The 22626-nt window shown below is 38.2% G+C and overlaps 1 protein-coding gene and 1 pseudogene across 1 annotated transcript; one reads left to right on the top strand and one right to left on the bottom strand.

The window, feature by feature from the left end:
* Positions 1-2055: 2055 nt before the first annotated feature.
* On the top strand, positions 2056-3472 carry LOC149832924 (uncharacterized). Its single transcript, XM_090012647.1, has one exon. The coding sequence runs from the start codon at positions 2089-2091 to the stop codon at positions 3361-3363; it is 1275 nt and encodes a 424-aa protein (XP_089868773.1). The 5' UTR covers positions 2056-2088; the 3' UTR covers positions 3364-3472.
* A 2032-nt stretch (positions 3473-5504) lies between these two features.
* LOC149832925 (exocyst complex component EXO70H1 pseudogene) lies at positions 5505-7104 on the bottom strand (annotated as a pseudogene).
* Positions 7105-22626: the final 15522 nt, after the last annotated feature.

Consider the following 22626-nt stretch of genomic DNA (forward strand, 5'->3'; position numbering starts at 1 on the left):
GATATATATTAAAATTTTAAATATACCAATATTTTTTGAGATTTTCCTAAGGAAAATTAATTTTATAGATTATCATGACATTTTCCTTTGTCAAGAAAATCGCTAATTAGATTTATGACTATGGAATACACACGCATCCAGACGGGTGCATGCTAGCATATCGGTAATCAAGTACACTTTGTTCTTTTTATTATATATGGATTCGAGACATGAGTACATTATATAATTTTTATGCAAGGTCAAACACAGTGATGATATATATTTCTTAAATTTAATATATAACTTTTGATCTTTTTTATTATGAAAATCTACTAAAATATTATACATAGTGTCTTTGTAGGCCTTGTCATGTCTTCAAGACACGCAACCATCGTATCCCTGTGATAGAATTCTAAAAGTATTAGGAGGTCATAAAAGTCATCTTATGAACAAATGAAATATAAAAAGGCTAAAAAAAATATCAACGCTTTAGGAACTGAGTGTGCGCCTCGCTTGTGAGGCGTAGGCTACTGAGGCATACGCCTCTCACAACACTGGGAATCCGTTTAGCCAACATCGGATTAGTTGAATATGGTATTCACCTGATCCGAATTGGAACCTTATACATTCCTGCACATCTCACTTGGTATAAGTGTGTATGAGCCTCACTCTCACACATCCCAAGTGAGGTGTGTGGTTCTCAAGGAAGATGTGCAGTGAAGATTGAACGTGATGGATGATTTATCATATATAATATTAAATATAACCAACAATGGATCATATATAATATCACAGTCATTTCTCTCTTCAGACACACGATGGGGACAATAAGGAAAGAGCGAAGGGTACTTTGTTAATATAGACAACATGGGTTCCTTATTTGGCAATAATGGGAAATAGTAGGTTGTGTAAAGAAATACTAAAAAAGGCTTCGTTTGAAATTATGGGCAGAAACAAGAAAAACAAACGATAATGTTTATAAAAATGAACACTGAATCTCGATTGGCGTTTCTTGAGGCCCAACTTACCAAAGAAGGCTCATTTCTTCACTTGATAGTGCACATTCATTTCATTTCATTTTCATTAGCGCATTTAATTCACGTGTTAATGGATCCATTCTTTGGATACCTCTCTTAATCTTTTAACGCATGTTGCCCACAACTGTCAAATAGAAAAAATGAAAGTTCACGCCTGACAAAAAATATGCAAAATTTGTGCTTTGATATGCATTTTCTCTCTCTACCAAAATGCTAAAATAATCCTCATCTTAGCTGTATTTCGAGAGGGTCGATCCTGTCAATCTCACCCAGCGTTTCAAACCCCACGACTGCTAATCTCACCCAGCGTTTGACAGGATCCTCTCTTGTATCACGAAGAATAATACCAAATCAGTGTTTGTGTTGGCCGTCACTCATCCTGTTCACACCAAAGACCCATGCATACTTTGCCTTGCATACATGCACCTTGCAGTAAAAAAAGGCTTCACTGTATAATCGAAACAAATGTTGAACGTAGTTAAGTAGTTTACAGAACAGACAGAACCATTGTCGTTCGGCCATTGACAAACCCTTAAAGAGACTCCTAAAGTGGGTTCAATCTTGGACAAACCATCAAACAACCCCTTAAAGAGACTCCTAAAACTTAAAAATTTGATACGAAAGTGGGTTCAGCGATTGACATTTAAATAGTTCAGTTTCCATATCTATGGTTGAGATGAAAAGATAACGCTCATGCTGCTCGTTCCTGTACTCCAGACAACACCAGCTATGGTGTCAGCAGTAGCCCAACAGATCAACCAAAATGATTTGGTATTCTCAGAACAGTAGCAAAAATGCTCGATGGTAAGTGGTAACTACAAATGGCACTACCGTAATGTACCTACTTTAAATGTCTAAATCCGTCGAAAGATGATATTCCTTAGGTCATCTGTAAGTGACAAGGAATTACTCAAAGTAGGTGCTTTACACGGACAAATAACAAAAAGACAAAAACAGCCTCAAAGAACGAAAGATTTTTTTTTATTAATTCAGATTTTGGTTATTAATGAACTTACTCCCTCTTTTTCCTTCTGTCCATCTGAGTGTGAGTGGGAAGAAAAGAAGAGCCAAGATGGTGACCCTGTTCTTCCTCCTCCTCTTCCTCTCTTCATCCTTTTTCTTCCCCACATCCAACTGCATCACCTACGCCACTGATAGAGAAGCCCTCAAACAAATCAAGAGCGCCATCGACCCCTCAACTATTCCCCAGGGCTCCTGCCTCAGCTCCTGGGACTTCTCCATCGACCCCTGCGACAACCTCTACGGCCAACTCTTCACCTGCGGTTTCACATGCGGCCAACCGTCTTCCTCCGGCCAGAAAAGGGTCACCGAGATCACCCTCGACAGCGCCGGCTACGCCGGAACGCTCTCTCCCGCCATCGGAAATCTCCAGTTCCTCACCTCCCTCCAGCTCCCCGGAAACTACTTTCAGGGCTCCATCCCTTCTTCCGTCGCCAACCTTCCGTACCTCCAACACCTAACTCTCTCGCGAAACTACTTTTCTGGCACCATCCCTCCAGAGTTGGGCCACATTGTCATGCTTGAGGAACTTTATCTGGATAACAACCAACTTACAGGCCCGGTTCCAGACACTCTCTCCGGGCTCGGGTCTCTTCAGAGACTCGAGCTCCAAGGAAACAATCTCTCCGGCCGGTTCCCCGATCTGAACAGTTTACAAAACCTCAATTTCTTAGATGCGAGTGATAATCAGTTATCAGGAGCCTTTCCGGAGAACCTACCGGCTTCGTTAGTAGAGATTTCTATGCGAAACAATGTACTAGAAGGCAACCTCCCGCAGACGATTGGCGACCTGAAGTACCTCCAGGTGATGGATCTCAGCCAGAACCGGCTGTCGGGGTGGGTGCCGTCGGTCCTGTTCGAGCACCCATCGCTGCAGCAGCTCACCCTCTCCTTCAACCAATTATGGGGAGTGCAGACGCCGGCGAGCTTCGGCACCGAGAGCGAGTTGATAGCGTTGGACCTGAAGAACAACCGGCTGGTGGGGTTCCTGCCGCTGTTCCTGGCGATGATGCCGAAGCTCTCGGCGGTGTCGCTGGAGAACAACATGATCACGGGGATGATACCTCCGACGTACGCCGTGAGGGTGGTGATGGTATCGCCGGGGGAGCTGGGGGTGCAGCCTTTCGCCCGGATGATGCTGGCCGGAAACTACCTGTTCGGGCCTATCCCCATGGGGTTGCTCGACCTGAAGCCCGGGATGGCCGCCGTGAGCCTGGCCGATAATTGCCTCTTCCGGTGTCCCTACATGTTCTTCTTCTGCCAGGGTGCCCGCCAGAAGCCCCTCTCGACGTGCCGGAGCTTCAACCCTGGCATTCCCTCGGTATAACGAGTCCCGCCGCCTCTGTAATTTGATTTTGTTTTTTTATTTCTTTATCCTGCTTAGTGAATCTTGTACATGGTTGTTAACAATGCTAAGGATACCTTCTTTTGCTTTTCTTGCGAGGTTATTTGGTTGGAAGGTTTTTCCTTTTTATTTTTATTTTATTTTAGAAAATATTGGGATGTGGGGTTGCTTCATAGTGCAATATCCTGGCTTATCCCGGTTTTGTAGGATAAGTGGGTGCATCCAGATGGCCTATGAACAATGTTAATGGGGTCGGACTAGTGTTGTGACCGTTTTTTAGGAATAATGTTGGGAACTCTTTGGATTTGCATTGGTGACAATGGTGGCTCAAGAGACGTATTAGTGCTACCAGGTGTCTTTTTTTGTAAATGGAGACGGGTGTTTGATTAGCTCACGAGAACTCTGCACATCTGACTAGGTGAGTCAGCTTGAGCCTCTCAAATTGAAGGAGTTCTACAGTTCGAAACTTGGGGTGCACATACTTTGCTGCAAGTTTAAGACAGACTAGATACCATCTCTTGTGGGCACTGGCAGGAGAGACTAACACGAACTCTGGTTCACAGTCAACGAGACACCTCTCGGAAGGCTTCCAAACTGTAGTATGGCTTCTCCATGCCCCGTTACCCTTTGGTGGTTTTTGCACATCTGTTGAATCAGATTGATGCAAGGTTGGCTCACCTGAGTTCTGTGGGCTCGACCATGTTTTTACTAAGATTTCATTTGAGCGGGAGTAGTGGTGAAGTCATCTCTTTAGGATGGAACGTTGGTTAGGTTGGGTTATTTAGGACTGTTTTTACTTCTGGGCTCGATAAAGCTGAACCAGATGAGTCTTGTGGAAGTCTGATTGGGCAAAGTGGGCCGGTTCTGTCAGCCATAAAGCATTGGAATTCAAAATATTACTAATCTTTGATGAAGACAAAGCTATAATGGTGATGATAGACTTGATAGTGGTCATCGAGGTTTGATGGTGATCTTGATTGGATGATATTTAGGGGACTCTGTGATGCATTTTGTTGGACGACTGGACGAGTGGTGGAGGGATGAGAATCGAGGTATCATAAAATCCAAGATTTTAATGGTACGGTTTTGGGACCGCAGTGGGACAGTTTTCTTCACAATGAAGCAGCCAAAAGCAATAAAATAAAATAAGGTTGCTGTTTTATTGAAGGTTGCTAACCCTAGAGCTCTTTGCAAAACCTCACGAGTTTTGTGTTATTAAATCCCACTTTTATCAATTTCCAAATGTATCAAGAGGGTTAAGCTTGCAAAAGTAGGGTTGGTAATTGTTTAAAGAGCCGAACCAATAAAAATAAATGCATTATTTCAAAGTTTTATGCAATTAAAATTTGAAATCTAAACCTATTGTTTACGAGCCAAACACTTCAAAGATCTACACTCTATGATTCAAAATATATGTAAAATATATTTATTACTAGCCAACTAGCCTATATGAACGTACCCAAGCCTAGAACTTGCTATTGATAAACTTGCCAAGCCTACTTATATCAACAGTTCCAACGAGCTCTTTACAAGCCAAACCATGAGCAGCTGGTTTTGTTTCCCAGCCCTACTTGCAAGACAAATACACTAACCACCCTGATATCTTTGTAGGATCCACTGGGCAAATCTGGGTCTGGTATTGTGAGTCAGACTGTCTCTGCCCAGGTTAATAACTGACCATTTTCAGCCCTAGATGCCAAGCCTGAGCCGTCAGCTTTTAATGAAGCAGCAGTATGGACATGTTCTTTTTAATGACTTTCTCCACTGACTGGGCTTGTAAATAGTGTCACTTGGAATTGCTGGTGGGATGGAGATGATGAAAAGCAGATAAAAATGGATTGGATTGTTGGCAAAATCTATGTCCAGCACTCCATTTTGCTTTCCATAAAGTCCCTGTTATCTAATGCTTAAATGGGTGTTATATCTTCTTATCATCTGCTCTTAGGTAGGGATGGCAGTGGGGCGGGGCGGGGGACAAGGTTTCCACCCCCGCCCCGCCTCAAAATTTTATCCTTCACCCCCGCCTCCGCGGCGGGGATGGATTTTATCCTCCACCCCCGCCTTCATCCCCGTTTCATGTCCTCCACCCCCGCCCCGTCCCCGCTCCGTCCCCGTTTCCGCCTTCATCCCCGTTTCATGTCCTCCACCACGATCGACGCAGTCTGCGTCCGGTATGCCTCCTCGAAGGCGGAGTTGAACCGCCTGAAAGCTCGCCTCGCGCTTTCGGCATCGATCACCACTGGCATCTCCGCCATGGCCGCCACGACCTCGCTCCATGCCATGCGCTCGTAGTTAGCGACGTACTGCCGAAGCTTCTTGGTGTGCATTCGCACCCAAGCGTCGCCGAGGACGAGTAAGAGATCGGAGCTCTGCACCTTAACGATGATGTACTGAAGATTGTTCGTAAGGAAGAGGTAGGAGAGGGGTACGTCTCGGTAGAGCTCCGCCCTCCCGTCGAGCTTGCAGAGGAGGCTGAGTATGAGGGTGGAGGCCTCCCCCTGCGACGGCCCGGCTACAATGATAATGCGGATGGGGAAGGGGAAGAGGCGACGGCCCGGCTCGGCGGCTCCAGGGTTAGGAAATTAAAGAAGGGAGTTAGGGTTAGTAAACAGTAAAAATATAAAGGGTTGGGGGCGGGGATGGGGCGGGGCCGGCACGGGGATGGGGCGGGGCCGGGGCGGGGTGGGGCGGGGCGGGGGAACGCGCCAGTCCATCCCCGCCTCCACCCCCGGACGGGGATGGATTTTAACCTTCGTCCCCGCCTCCATCCCCGTTTCATACCCTTCATCCCCGGTCCAAACGGGGCGAGGCGGGGCGGGGCCCCGCTTTCCCCGGTCCACTGCCATCCCTACTCTTAGGGATGTAAACGGTTTGGATTCAGATCTGATGCCACTAATTCAAATAGGATTTGATTCGGATTCAGAATAAACTAAACTAAACATAATAACATTAAACTTCTTTTGGAAAACTAGGAGCTGGGATAGGAGTTAATGCATTTGGCAAAAACTTGGTCAAATACCTTGTGGTGGTCGTTTGGAAACTGGTACCTGGGATGGGATGGGTGTTTATGCATTTGGGATGGGAAGTGAGGTCCTCTCGTCTCACCTTTGTATTTACACTAAAGAATGGAATCCACAGCTACCACCTCCAAGATTTGGTTGTGAAATCTCAAACCAAATATGGATCCCATTATTAATCGGATTCAGTTTTTCTTACCAAATCAGACTAATTGGAGTCAGATTTGGATTGGATGTTGGAGACTAATTGGAGTTAGATTTGGGTTGGACGTTGGACCTTACCAGCTCTGAACATATCTGTTTCAATTACTGCCCTTAATCTGTACATTGCCATTCGTATACATCCAGGTTTGAGTTTACCCAATCCATATAGCTTAAAGAGTATTAAAAATATGTATTTTCACTTAAAAAATTTATATAAAAAGTTAGTTGTGTCTGGACTTGTCAGATATCTAACAAAAATCATAGCTCAAACCCACCCGGTGATTTGTTAGAAATTCAGAAGTTTTTCTATAGTAATTGATGAGACTGGTGCTTGGAGGTGTGCAACAAAGGTACTTTCTTAAAAAGCGACAGTTGCTCCCATCAAGGTTTAACTTGGGCACAGTAGGCTACATACAACCTCGCTTTTGGGATACAATCAAGCCTGTACCTCACTTGCAATACAGATCACTCCTTGCACTGAGTAGACAGACCACCATGACATGGCTACCCTTGCAACTTCACAGGAAAAACAAAACGTGAAAGTGAGTGTGTGAGAGAGAACATAGGAAGAATGTAACTAGCAGGTGGTTTGACCTGTGGTAGCTGGGGTTTATATAGACACAGTTTGCACAGGTCCATAAAATCCCATTAAGGGTCCAAATGGGTAACATGCACTCATAAAGGCTCAAACGAACTGGCTGCTTGCACCTAATAATGTCCCAATGTCTTGGACACATTGAGGCTAGTCATTAAGGCTAGGTGTCGCTCCCCTAGTAAGGCCACAAATGATCTTTGACCTTCTTTGTCAATCATAAAATCTTATTAAGTGATTTTATGAGGTACAATTTTGTCCAAAAAAGTGATAAAAAGTTTAGTCAAAGTCAAATCATGATCATGACCAAGAACAAATCAGATCAAACTGAATCCAAATCCAAGTCTAAAGTTTAAAGTTTAATTGACGAGCCCAACATCCAAGCCCCTTAAGACTCTTGCCTTCTAAGACAACTCTCCATAGTTTAAACTCAAAGAGTTTTTTCAAAGATGTTTAAGATGGGACTAAACACTTTTTATAAAGTGAGTTTTTTTCCTCCAAAACGAATTCTAAAAAAACTAGGCAAAGAAGATATTTTGCCAAAAACATTAGTTGAAAAAACTAATGTTGTCAATATCGACAGGTATCGGCCTGTATCAACTGATATGTACAGTATTCGCAAAAATCAACATGCTTCATGCTTGAATCACCTAATTTTTAATAAATCAAAATACTTAAATTATTTTTAAATAATTTTAAATATTATTTTAATATCTTTAACGCATGTCATGTTTTGATTGACACATTTAATTATTTTTTGGCTGATTCAGAACTATTCACTTCAGTATCAGTATTAGCCGATTCACCTGAATCATTCACCAAACGATTCAGGGACAATACCGATACTAACAACATTGCAAAAAATATTATAATTTTAAGCCAAATAATAACAATACCATGTGGTTCAAAATTATAATAAGGAAAAAATACGAAGTTGTTCATGAAAGTTATGCATAAATGAATGTATTGTTTGGGTTTGAACCTTCACTTAGCATGAATATGATTCATACAATATAAAAAAACCAAGTAGCTAAGTTTTGAACTTAGTCTATATTGTGGACTTATTAGGCCCATTTACACACATATTCCTTTTAAGTAACCATATATGTCATCAATATATAAATGTTGCATATATGTAGTGTCTTATGCAATATCCTACTTCATAAGTGCTCTAGAGACAACATCAATCTTATAGAAGATGACTCATACCCCCACACTCATATAGGTGAGTTTGATAAAACTGAAAACATGTTTAAACTACTTTAGTCAATCTGGCATACAAATCTCATTAAGAGTCATGAGACTCATCCTCATGTTATAAGTTTTCAAGCACTTACCTTAAAATAAGACTTGAAGATACTCTCTATCTTCATATATTTTTTAGTTCTCACCTAATTGCTCAAATGACTCATTTTTTTCATCGAACCAAAAACTTAGTCGACCCATGTCACTTGGTTGGGTTTCTATCACGAGTAATTTCTTTAGATGGTTTTAATCTTGTTCCCATGGATGTACTTTTAATGAGTTTTCGTGAAACATCTTTTGTAAGTGAATCTTCCAAATTTTGGCAATATTTCATATATTCTATTAAAATTACTCTTTGATTAAGTAAATTATTCACAATATTTTGCTTTAGACTAATATGTTTAGATTTTTCATTATATATATTGCTTCTTGCTTTATATATAACAACTTGGCTGTCACAATGAATTGTTATAGGAGACAAGTTTTCTACTCAAAAGAATTTCAATTAAGAGATTCCTCAACCATTCAGTTTCCATATTAGTAGATGCTGGTGCTATAACCTCAGCCTCAATTGTGGATTAGGTTATGATGATTTGCTTCTTATATGCCCAGGATATTGCCCCAAATCCAAAGGTAAAACCTATTTGCTTGTGGACATAGAATCATCCTTATTCAAATTTCAATTTACATCATTATATTCCTAAAGATTAGAAAGTTCTCCGGTATAGAATAACTTATGATTTAATAACCCTTTAAGGTACCTCAAAACCATTAAAATTGCATCTCAATACTCAGGTATCAAATTGCTAGTATATCTTTCAAAAAACTACATGTGTTTGTCTAAAATCCCACAACACTGTTCTCAATGAACAAAGCCAACACATGTCAAAAACGTCTATACCCGCATTAGAAGCACATACAAGTCCACTTCAAATTCATCCCCCCGAAGCCTCAATATGATATCATGACACACTTCATCACACTTCAAATTAGTGCCATCACCCACCATCACATAAAAATTGGGTGCAACTTCACCCGATAACCCAACATGTGCACCAACTCATTACGAATGAAGTTATGTGTCAAACCCATATCTATGAGTACATTGATATGTTTCTCATTCATAACCCCATCAAGCCTAATGAAATACAGGGTTGCCACACTAAATGAAGCATGGTAGGATATCCCAAAATTCAGGTCCTCAAGTTTTCCAAACTTGGTCTCTTCATCGTATGGTCTTGCACTTGTGCCCAGACTCCCACTTCTCATCACATGTAAAAAAAAAACCAATCTTCATCTTTTCTTTCATGATAGTTCGGCTTAAAGGCTCCATCCTTGAAGCAGTAGAGCCCTTTCCAGTATTGAGAGGCTACCCATAAAAGAAAATAACTTTACCGTGGGTGTCAGGGGGTTTAGTAGGCTTTCACAAAGCCGTGAATTGCTTATTCTTCTCTTTGATGTATCAAGAGAGGGTGATGCACTCACTAAGTGTAAAGGGGTTGTGGAACAACTCAACTCATATCCCCTCCCTAAATGCACCTATGAGTACATGCTCCAACCAATCGTTCACCATACTCATCAAATCCTGCTTGGAATTATTGCATGGACTCTCAATGTCTCAATTGTTTGAACTTCACATCGAAGCTTTCATTATGAGTTGGATCAAACCTCCTCACAACCAGATCCATGAACTCGTCTCATGTGGCCTTCCTGTGCGCTTGTATTTGCCAACACAACCACCAGGAAGCCTCACCTTCAACATTCATGACTGCTCAATCCAACCGGTTCTCACTGATTGGCCCATGGAAAAGTTATGGGTCTTAAACAATCAATCATAAACATATACCTCATTGAGTTTAAAAAAATCATGCCTCTGACTATGAATTTGGTCGGGGTTGCCCGCATACGTACGCTCTAGGGTGATGAGGTCTTGTGTGGTTTTGTCAAACGAACAATGACTGGGTATGTCACGCCCTCCAAAGGGTATGTTGTCCTGACAAAAGGGTATGTTAGTGTACCAAGACATATGGGGATGTTTGGTCGGCCTTGGAAGGCGCAACAAGGCCTTGAAAAACCACTACAAGAACCAAAGTTGCATATGACTCCACAATCCATTAGGATTGGGAGGTTCTTTGTTTGGGCCTCTCCTCGAATGTCAGACGTGTAGGGATTTGCATGGCCCTCATGTGTTGTGTTGCAGCCTCTTCTCTTGTTTCATAAGCCATACTTTGAGATCCATGGTGCGGTCTCCTTGGCGGTTGAAGTGTTATTCCATATACCTTCTCATTTCCTCCAATGCACACATAAGAGCACCCAAGTCGAGGCAGACATTTATGTTGCTATTGTAGATTACTCTATAACGATAACATAAATGTCGCTATTATTGAGTATATAATTAGGGCTCAACAGGCCCTTTTGATATTTTTTTTGCTCTCCTCTCTCTCTGGCCTCCCTCCTCCTTGCTCGAGTGACACCACTGGATGTCGACCTCCTTCCTCCCCTATCGGGTGATGTCGTCAGACCTGGCCTCCCTCATCTGTCACCCCTCTCTCTCTCTCACTCTCCCCTTCTTCCTCCTCCTCCTATCTTCTCTTTCTTCTTCTTCTTCTTTTCGTTGACGCAGGTGTTGAACCTAGCACCACTTGAAATCTTTTTCTTGAATTCGTGTTGTTTAGTTCATGAGTTGGTAAGTAGGAAGATCAATACAGTTTTTGTGCTTTTTTAATTGTTTGTCGTAAATCTTTGGTTTCTTTTACGTATGAGCTTCAGGAGGTTAGTGCAAATTTTTCATTCTTTTTTGGATGGAATTGGTGCTCTAATTTTGAGAGGTATGATGACAAAGTTCTAGTTAAGTAATTTTTTTGTTAACGTGTTTGGCGAAATCATATATTGGTGGTTGGAAGATGATATTCTATACAAAGTTGGTCTGATTCTCTTTTTGATTTGTTGGAATTAATGGTGGGGATGGGAATTCAGAGATTTTAATAGTTTTGGGGTTAAGATAGGTATTGTTTCTTGCAAAAACCTCCACTAAAACTTGGTGGTGTTCATGCTGCAAACAAGCAAACTATGTGTTGGTGAAATTTGCTTTATTGAGTGTATAATGTAGAAGATTGAAAGATGATCTAGTAAGTTAATCCCTTTAAATTACTACTTTAATGCTTGAAATGTTTTTTTTGTCCTAAAGCATTTACGTTAATTTAATGTAGGTTATCGATAGATTTAGGGTATGTCGTGGCCAATCATTTCAGTTATGTTGTGATATAGATCTATTAACTTTTTTTTGGTGTTTTCTAAATATTATAAACAATGAGATGATACTCAAAGAGAAAAAAAGAAGATTTGAAAATTAATAGAATCACCTTTAGATACTAAGAAATCCTTTTAACAATTGAATAATTATTTGTAATAAAGAGATCTCTTAATTCCGTCCTTTAGCTCTATTGTACTTCCAATTAGTGGGTTTTAAAGAAAACCTAAATGGCCTCATTGTTAGCCATTAGTTAGATTTTTACTTTTGTGAATTTCTTTCACTTTATATTGATATAGTATTATTAAATGTTGTGAAACATTGAGATGTTGTTGCTTTCTTGTTTTAAATATTTGTCAATGTGTTTGTATTCATACTTTTATGGTCAGACTCTCATAATATAGTACCTCCAAATGTGATTAGCTTACTAAGAACAGAGTTCCATTGCTACACAACTTGTGGGAGCATAATATTGCAACAAAAAAAAATAAAAAACATAAAAGAAAGAAGTTTTTCAAAACAATATCTAACAACCAATTTTATCATATAAAATAGGAAAGAAAGGAGTCTTTATATATATATATATATATATAAACTGATATATATATCAATTTATATATATATATATATTTTGAATTAAAGTTGATATCCTCTCGAATATGAAAATGTGTTTTGTTAATATTATCTTTATGCTTTTCTAGATTCTCATATAAGTGCAGAAAAAGGCAAAAACATTATCAAGCCTTCAATTGTAATGTGATTAAAATATTTGTAAGTTATCAGACTGAAATCTTATATTACAATCATCATCATTAACATTGGCATAATTGAATTATCAAATTATAATAATTCTTGAAGTGTGTTTGTTGCAGCTTTGGAGAGGATATAAGGGAAGGGTTCGAAGATGATGTATGTTTGTTTCTTAAAGTGTATGTTTGGACTTGAATGTTTGAGGGAGTTGGAGAGGATGAATGTCTATGGAGGTTGTAAAAGTGTGTTTGTTGCTAGTTTGAAGATGATGTAAATGAGGGGTTTGAAGATGATGTGTGTTTGTTTCTTGAAGTATATATTTATATTTGAATATATGTTTGAAGTTGAATGTTTGAGGGAATTGGAGATGATGAGTGTTTATGGAGGTTGGAGAAGTGTGTTTGTTTTTCGAAGTGTATGTTTGTATTTGAATGTATGTTTGAGGAGGTTGGAGATGATGAATGTTTGAGGAGGTTGAAGAAGCATGTTTGTTTTTTTGAAGTGTATGCTTATATTTGAATATATGTTTAAAGTTGAATGTTTGAGGGGGTTGGTGATGATGAATGTTTGAGGAGGTTTGAGAAGTGCACTTATTTTTTGAAATGTAGGTTTATATTTGAATGTATGTTTGAAGTTGAGTGTTTGAAGAGGTTGGAGAAGTGTATGTTTATATTTGAATGAATGTATGTTTGAGGATGTTTAAAGTGTATCTTTGAATTGTATTTTTCATTTTGTTTAATGTAATGTGAAAAATTTATAACTAATATAAAAATTTATTTTTATAGGTTTAAGGTTTATAATTATGACATTCTTGTGTCACCATTATAGGCCTTAACACTATATCATTGTTATAACCTATAATCGTGATGTAACTGTCACCGTCATAGCCTAAAGTAGACACTTACTTCTCATCGTTATAAGCTATAATGGTGAGTTAATTATCTTCATTACAACCTAAAATGATGACACAAAAATGTCACTGTTATAAGGTGGGTTGTCGCTAGTGTTGTTCCAAGTTTCGACGAGATTTGTCACCAATATTGGGTGATACATTAGCAGTGACCTATAAATATCACCATTATTACTCAATAAGGAAAAAATGGTGACCATTATTTGTCGCCATTATAGACTTATAATGGCAAAAAACATTGTTGCTATTGACCCTCATCCTTTTTATGATGTTTAGGTCCAAAGCATCACAAATATGTATGCAGGCTTGGATCAAGTGTGAGGAGGGTCTCAACATGTCAACGTAGACCCACAGTGGTGGATGTTGCAGCAAGGTAAGAATGTGCTTTCAGTATGCTCTACCCATATGGAGAAGCCCTAGTAGGCTTATCAATCATAAGGGGTGCCGAGACCTCCAACAACCCAAGCATGCCCGTGGGGGTTGTTGGATCTTCAAATCTACTCTTGGACATCTGCTGGTGGTGTAGAAGGCCTCTACACACTGGCTAAAAAATATGAACATCCAAGACGTGAACCAGGGTTGTGGTAGCCATGGGCTGGCATGACATGCTCTATGCGCCAAGCAGAGCCCTCAAAGGCTTACAATGGCGTAGGATGAACATCACAACTTCATGTCTTCCTTGAGAGCCCCTAGGAAAACTGCAACCAGAAGGAGAAGAGAGGGAGAAGTGTGTATGAGAGAGAGATTGTCAAAGCAAGGGGCATTCCATTGAGAGAGAGAGAGAGAGAAGAAGACAAAAGGAAAGAAGGGGAGAGAGAGAAATGGAAGGAGCGGGGGACGTTCCAAGGAGAGAGAAAAAAAGAGAATTTTTAAAAATTAAACACCATAATTAATAAAGCATGCACTCGCTTAAGGATTATTTATAGAGAGTTTCTTTAAAATGAATCTGAGTCTCCACATATTGGGTCTCCCATCTTTATTCAACAAATTCAAACCAAATTCATAAATTAGAAATGACAATTCAAACCAAAAAGAAAATCCTAATGGCCTTAGGCACCCAAACCAAACCGTGTGAGGGCGGACTCATAAATGGGGCGTGATTTCAAGAATTGAACCTCAATCGCCTGTCTGACTCCACCCCACTATACCAACCCCTCTTAGGCAGTTTAGTGCCTAATAAGTTGCTAAAATCAAAAAATAACTCAGTTTTTTAATGTGTTAATTAGTTCAAGTAGTCTAGACCGCAAACTACTAGACGACAAGGCCCAAGCTCTACCCTATTCGGACTTAGAGTCTGCCTGTTTACAAGCCAGTCATTTTATGTGTTTCGTAGGAATTTCTTTTTATTTGTTATCTCGAAATTAATATCCTACTTCTATACAAATACATCTAAAGGAAAATCTAGATATCCCCATGTAGCCATATGCTCTTTCTAGGTATCTTATATGGCCTTAAAAGATGGATTTAATCTAGACAATAAAAGTGGCGCCACTGTTGTTCATGGCCCTGACTATAATGCATGAGAGCTCTCATTGCCAGATGGAAATATGGGGACATGACCTTGGACATGATGATGCCCTTCACCATAAATTTGTAATGAATGAAATGGATTAAAGCATGAGCAGGCAAAACTTCTCCTCTTTTCATGGCCGACCTGCCCTGCTCTCCTACCGCATTTTACCTTTTATGTAATGTTCGAAGGTGACCAAGTTCATAAACTACTTTTCATCTTTTTCAACAATGGTAGAATGTGTTCTAGTCTCATCATGTAACCCTCTACCAATTCACTGAATTCAAAGTCTCTTGGCCCATGATCAAATGATGCACTAAATCTGACCAAATTCACGAACTTGAGAAATAGAGAGGTTCGAGTTCATGAACTTATCCACATTCTATATCTCTAATGTTTGTCACGTAATGTCATTTGTTGATGTCATATTTGGAATCTTCACAGATCACTTAATTGCACCATCCACTTCAGTTGGTAAGACCATTGAGGTTCCCTTTCTTCACTGGTGAAGCATGTCCAGCTTTGATCTTACGGCAAGGGATGCTTCAATGAGGTTCCTACCAGACAAACGGAACCACCCACACAACCCCCCCTCCCCCCTTTGATATTATCTTTTTGTTTATGGTATCAGAGCGGATCACTAAAAAAGGCTTAGTAGTAATATGATTCAAATTCTTAATCAGCCTATCCAGGTACAGATCAAGTAATAGCTGGTAAAGATAAATATGTGGTTCTGTTGTGAAGCCTACATCCACGATCTCTCTCTCTCTCTCTCTCAACACATGACTTGAAAGAGGTTCCCTTTAAGCGTCTCATATTAATACACTTTGGTAATGAGTTCTCATTTACGATGAAATAGACTTGAGAATCTCCTCGAGACTTGCAACTTGCACCAACCTCTTTACAAATACGATGACTATAAGTAGGACTTTAATTCTAAATTTTGGAAACTAAATCATTGTTAGATACTGAGTTTCCTTGAGAAATTATTATTAAAAGAGGATCCTTAATCTTTACACTACAAGAAAAATGTGTATTAGCGACAGACTCTATTCGTTGCTAATCCATCGCAAAAGTCATCGCTAACGTGTTTAGCGACGGATAGCGTCCGTCGCATAACCCCAGTCGCTAAACTGCAGTAGAATTTATTTGTCGCTACTTAGCGACAGATCATGTTCGTCGCTAAATAGAGACTGGTTTGGTTATGCGACAGAATTTAATCCGTCGCTAAGTTGTAACGAGGGATACTAGTTAAATGCTTATAATAATAGCATTATACTAGTTGCTACATATTAGCATGTGATTCGCTTTATACCTTGGTCGAACTGTTTGGTGCTTATTGTAGCGTAGCACTTGTTGGCTTGCATCTCTTATGATTGATGTGATTGCATACAACTCGTAATCTACGAACTGGTGGCAACTAGGATTGATGTGGCCGCTTGTCTTATAAGCTGCTTACATATTGTGATATAACTGTCGTCGTATGATTGCTTATGAATGACTTGTGATGTAATGGTTTATGCCTTACAATTAATTTAAATACTTGTCGATGGACTGAGCCATTTTATGGTAATTATCTGTTTTACGAGCATTGTTATGAGTGTTTGTCTTATTCAGTTGTTTTGTTTGGCTGACGGGTAGAGTTAGTTACCCTGCGCCCATAGAATCAACTGAATTGCCATATCTGCGTGTTCTCATGTGTCGTTTACACATGCTTTGAGGGCCTATTTGAGGATTGCAATATTCCTTGTGGCAATCATATGATGCGTAGGATTATATTTCTGCGTGGAGTGATACGATGCATATTACTGATATACATGCTTGTGCCCATATTGTGGCTACTGACATCGAGAGCAGTCAACTGTTCGGAGCAGTCGATTGTATAGATGCGTGTATCACCGAGTAGGGTGTTTGTCGAGCACCTGATCTCCAAAGTATTATCTGCGAGGGCGTGTATGATCAAGACCAGGTACCCGGCTAGAATGGTAGATTCTCTGTGAGGATATACACTGTCCACGAACGGGTAGCCGCGAAGACGGTGAACTCCTATGAGGAAGTGTATGGTCCAAGACCAGGTATACCATCTAGGGCGGAATTCCTTGTGAGGTTATACATTTCCCAGACCAGGTGATTTGGCGATGGACATTAGTGATGGCTTAAATTCCGTCGCAAACCAACAACTGATTTAAATTAGTGATGGAGTAGCGACGGATAATATCCGTTAATAATTTTTTTTTAAAAATTATTTTTTTTTGAAATATGAAACTCGAGAAAAATTTCTCGTTATACAATTCATATAACCTGCTTATAGAAAACAAAGTACACATAAAAAATACATATACAGATGAAACAAATTTAACACAAGTTTTAAGTTAAACAACTTTTAAGTTAAACAACTTTAACAACCAAATACAGTCCTTGCCAAGTTATAATTAGTTACAAGTACGTCAAACAAATTAAACACATGAATCTAATCCTCGCCAAGATTCTGGGCACCATCCTTTTCATTTTCTCAATCTGCCCCTCCCTCCATGCCTCCATCAACTCCTCTTATACGTTGATCATCTACAACATCCTACAAGAGAACCAAAATGTTAGTATTTATAAATAAAATATAATGAAATAAATTATATGCAATACACTTAATCTAATGCAATAAAGTAAATGGATGAATGACACATAGACTAACAATAAACTGAAGAACATTAACAAAATTTAGATATGTATTCTAAGACTAGAAAAAAAATTATAGTGATTCAATCATGAAAATATGTGTTCTAAGGTTGTTAAAGAATGTCATAGTGATTCACGCATGCATATATGGTTTATAAGGCTGTCAAATAAATGTGTTATGTATCACAATCATGCATATATGTGTTACAAGGCAGTAAAAAAACTTTCATATTGATGAAATCATGCTTATATGTGTTCTAAGGTCGTAAAAAAGCTTTCATAGTGATTCAATCATGATCATATGTGTTCTAAGGCAGTAAAAAAACTTTCATATTGATTCAATCATGCATATATGTGTTCTAAGAAAAATTTTATAGTAATTCAATCATGCATATGTGTGTTCTAAGGTATAGTGATGAAAGCATGTTTGTATGTGTTCTAAAGTTGTCAAAAAACTTTCATAGTGATTCAATCATGCATATACGTGTTCTAAGGTTGTCAAAAAACTTTCATATTGATTCAATCATGCATATATGTGTTCTAAGGTTGTCAAAAAACTTTCATATTGATTCAATCATGCATATATGTGTTATAAGGCAGTCAAAAAACTTTCATATATGCTAATATCATGCTCATATGTGTTATAAGGTAGTCAAGAAACTTTCATAGTGATTCAATCATGCTCATATGTGTTCTAAGGCAATAAAATTTTTTTATATGTGATTCAATCATGCGTATCATGTTCTAAGGCAGTCAAAATTTTTTATAGTGATTCAATCATGCATATATGTGTTATAAGGCATTAAAAAACTTTCATATATGCTAATATCAGGCTCATATGTGTTCTAAAGTTGTTATAGTGATGAAAGCATGCTTATATGTGTTCTAAGGTTGTCAAAAAACTTTCATAGTGAATTAATCGTGTATATATGTGTTATAAGGCACTAATAAAATTTTATAGTGATGAAATCATGCATATATGTGTTGTAAGGTTGTAAAAAAACTTTTATGATGATTCAATCATGTGTATATGTGTTATAAGGGTGTCATAAAAATTGTATTGTGAATCGATCATGCATATATGTGTTCTAAAGGTGTCAAAAAAATTCATAGTGAGTCATTCATGCATATACTAACTTGAAATCTAACGATATGAAATAAATGACATGAATCTTTATACCTGAATGCAGACGAAGTACCCCTGTCTCGAAAAAAGTTGCACAACTCATTATGAACAATGTTGGGAATGACTTCATTTAAAAAGTACTGCATTTTGTCCTCAAGACATCAACAGACACCATCCCAAGACATAGTAGGGTCAATCGGACGTTGGGAGTTGATGCTGGCGGAAGAATTCTGAGAGCCATGGCTGTAGGAGGCAACAACTGCTGTGGTGTTCATGTTATTCTCAAACCCAAACACACGACCATTTTTGGGTTCACTGGTTGCAGTCACCCATGCTGCAGGATCAAAAGGCGGATGCTGAGTGGAGTCATCGCCATATCGCTCTACCATTTTCTACTCGTATGACTCCTACAAAGTAATGATTACAATATGAATTAAGAATTAAGAATTACAATGTTTATGATAACGTAATTCATAGTAACTTGTATATTAAAATGTTTATTAATACAATAAATACATACCAATGTCGCTCTTGCCTTCTCTGATACAAAATCTCTCGTGTTCTTACGTTTATGTGTTTTAATAAACACATCCTTGTAAGGCACAATGTCTCATTTTTATGCTTTCTGCAATGTTAAATGATAAAAAAATTAATTAATAAGTATGCAGAAATACTTACAAATTTGATAATATATATATATATATATATATATATATATATATATATATATATATATATATATATATATATATATATATATATTGATGGATTACCATTTTCTTTTGGTGGCTCCCAAAAGTTCTAGATCCACCTGTGTGTAGATGGGCATCAGGCATCTTCACTCGGTTTTGTGCAGCCTTTGCTAAGCGATTTCGAAATGCATTGCTCACCCACTTGTTGCACATGCCCTCCCAATAATCTCTCTTGATAGTAGAAGGCTCATGGCCCTTCCACTGCAGTAGATCATCTATTCCACCAGATGCTTTTTTTGTTGCAGTCTTCATATTATACAGCATGTCGGCAAATCAATTGGCAATCACCTTCTGCCACACTACCCTCACATTTTTCTTCTCGTTCACAGTCGTGAAGCGATGGAAAGCCTATAAATACTTTTCGAAAGTTAGCACACATGAGTTTAACAAGAAATTAAATATGAAACACATTAGTTATGATAAACGATTGCATACCATGAATGAGGACATTAATCTATCCAACACTTCCGTCGGGTACTCTTTTTATTGCGTGATCGGTCCTAGAAGATGCTGCAGTAGTGACTTCCTAATTTCTCGTATTACTTCTTGCTGCTTGAACCTTGCACTGCATATAAATTGATACACATTAACAATGGACTGTCGATATATACTATTTATAAGATAAGTATTGGATAAGTGACAATGAAAGACTTACGATCAACTATCGATATACACTATTTGAATGAGTCATCATTTGTCACACTAAGAAGACCATGCATCCGACATTGTCTCATGATGTGTATGAGTAGCTGGTGTAGGTGGGTCATGTGTAGGCAAAACATCACCTACAGAACAATGAGTTAGAAATTCACACAATGCACATTTAAACTAATCAAGTATATAATTATTTAAATGATATACCTATCGAAGCATTGCGCGAAGACGAAGGCTAAGTCTGCCTATCACTGAGCTGGGATCCTATAAAGACGATTAACAAGTAACAATGTTTATATCAACATATAAGAAAAAACATAATGAATGTCTATATTTAAATATAACACAAACATTTACCTAATGATGTCCCATGGCCTCCACTTGGTCCTCGACCACTGTGACCTCCACGAACCATATTCTAACAAATAAAAATGTTATTTGGATTAGTTACATGATATGAAATTTCATGAATACATATTCAAATGAAAAATAACTTCATGCAAGCATAGATACAGTTACATTAAATGTGACAATACATTTAAATCATTCATAGCATATCAATGTCAAACATATACCTGCAGCAAATACACTCCAATATTCTGCTAACTATTACCTCATAACTACTACCTCATCAAATATGACAATACATTCAAATCATTCATAACATTCAAACATGTATTTCACTAGATCGAGTATGCTTCCTCATCACTTGTTTCACTTTCATATTCTTCTTCTTCCTCATCATCTTCGTCTTCTTCTACATTGGGCGCCCATGCACTTGGTAAATCATTTGGATCACATTTTTTCATACGTGTGCCATTGAACAATGAAGATGTGACATGCAGACCATGTGTGACATCGTAACCATAAGAGAAGTCATACATATCATCTGATTGATAGTAATAACTCTCTTTAGTTAACTTATCTTCCTGTAATTGATCATACTCGGGGTATAGTTTAGATTTCACCTTGTAAATTGTCCACCATTTATTTCTATCAGACTTCCTTGTACTTGGATATGAAGTTTAGTAAACTTGTTGAGCTTGCGAGGCTAATATGAATGATTCATATGTTTCAAACTTTGATTTATGATTCACCTCCACAAATGCCTGAGGCTTTGTCGACTCTTGTTATTGTGAGATCAAATCAATGACACATGAATAAAGTTAACCTATTATTTATACCTAAGTAAGTGAAGTTCATTATTTCTTCTATAACCCTGTAGTAGTCAAGTTCATTTTTACCGTAACTGCTACCCTGGACACACATGTCACTATTCATCATTGACTTGTTGGAACCGTAGTCCTTTGTATGAAATCGATAACCATTTACGATGTATCCATTGTAATATTGTATAACTTTGGTCATACCATTTTATAAATCACATATTCTTTGGTCATTAACACCACCATGACAGACCTACAAGCATAAACAATGACTGTAAACACGACCAATTAAGTAATATATTGTTGTTCACACGAAAAGAATGCATGTCATCGTCCTTACTAACTCTTTCATCCATGCCACAAACTTATTTTCACGTTCTTTTTGTAATTCTGAATCAGTTAGATGTGAAAGTTTCCTTCACAACTCCAGATCAAATCGTTTTCAATTAACAAATAATTATATTATGAAAACATGTACATAGAGAACTAAGTGTAACATATTATTTATACTTACTCGATGTAGGGGTCGATCTCTGAGCAATTAAAAAGGATATAGATTTGTGTTGTCTCTTGCTCTCGATCTTCCAAGAGTCTTGATCGGCAACTGCCAAAAGTCTTTCTAAGTGGTTTAAATATCGATAGTTTGTTAGTCACAATAACTTGTTTTTTATCATCATTACGAGGTGGGCAAGTGTAACGTGTTGGAATGTAAGGCTCAAAGTATATAGATGAGAAATTTGAAATATCTTCTAAAGTGTATGCCTCACAAATTCAACCCTCCACTCTTGCTTTATTCTGAACCTTTTTTTTAGGTCAAACATGCACCTGTCAAAAATATACATCTCGTAATACAATAAATTCCCAATAGTATTAGGGGAAAAAATCTAAAATAAATTTTACCTTTTAAATGGGTACATCCACCGATATTGCACAGGACCATCAACCCTAAGTTCATATGGCAAGAGTATGATCACATGTTCCATAACGTCGAAAAATGCTTGAGGAAATATCTTCTCTAGCTGACAAATAGTAGTGATGACAAAATCTTCGAGATTCTTTACCTCATCTACTACAACTTTCAATGTACATAATGTTCTAAAAAATCGACTCAACTCAGATAATACCCCACATGTAGGTTTGTCTAACAAATCATGAAATGCTAGGGAATCAACTGTTGCATGATAACATGACAATCATGGCTCTTCAACCCATACAATTGACCATCGTCTATCTTCACAGTCCGAGCAATGTTAGAGACATATCCATCCAGAAATCTCAACTATCTCAACCACTGACATACTTGCTTTACTTGATTTGGTCCAAGTACATACCTTGCCTTTGATTTCAATAATTTACCATTGTACTCTTGGAGTTTCAATTCTGGTCTTTTACATAT

Source organism: Nuphar pumila, chromosome 7 (assembly GCF_984573655.1).
Source record: "Nuphar pumila chromosome 7, dmNupPumi1.hap1.1, whole genome shotgun sequence".
NCBI lineage: Eukaryota > Viridiplantae > Streptophyta > Magnoliopsida > Nymphaeales > Nymphaeaceae > Nuphar > Nuphar pumila.

What these genes read in the sequence shown, in the direction of transcription:
- LOC149832924 (XM_090012647.1), top strand. Translation starts at nt 2,089, where the DNA reads ATGGTGACCCTGTTCTTCCTCCTCCTCTTCCTCTCTTCATCCTTTTTC.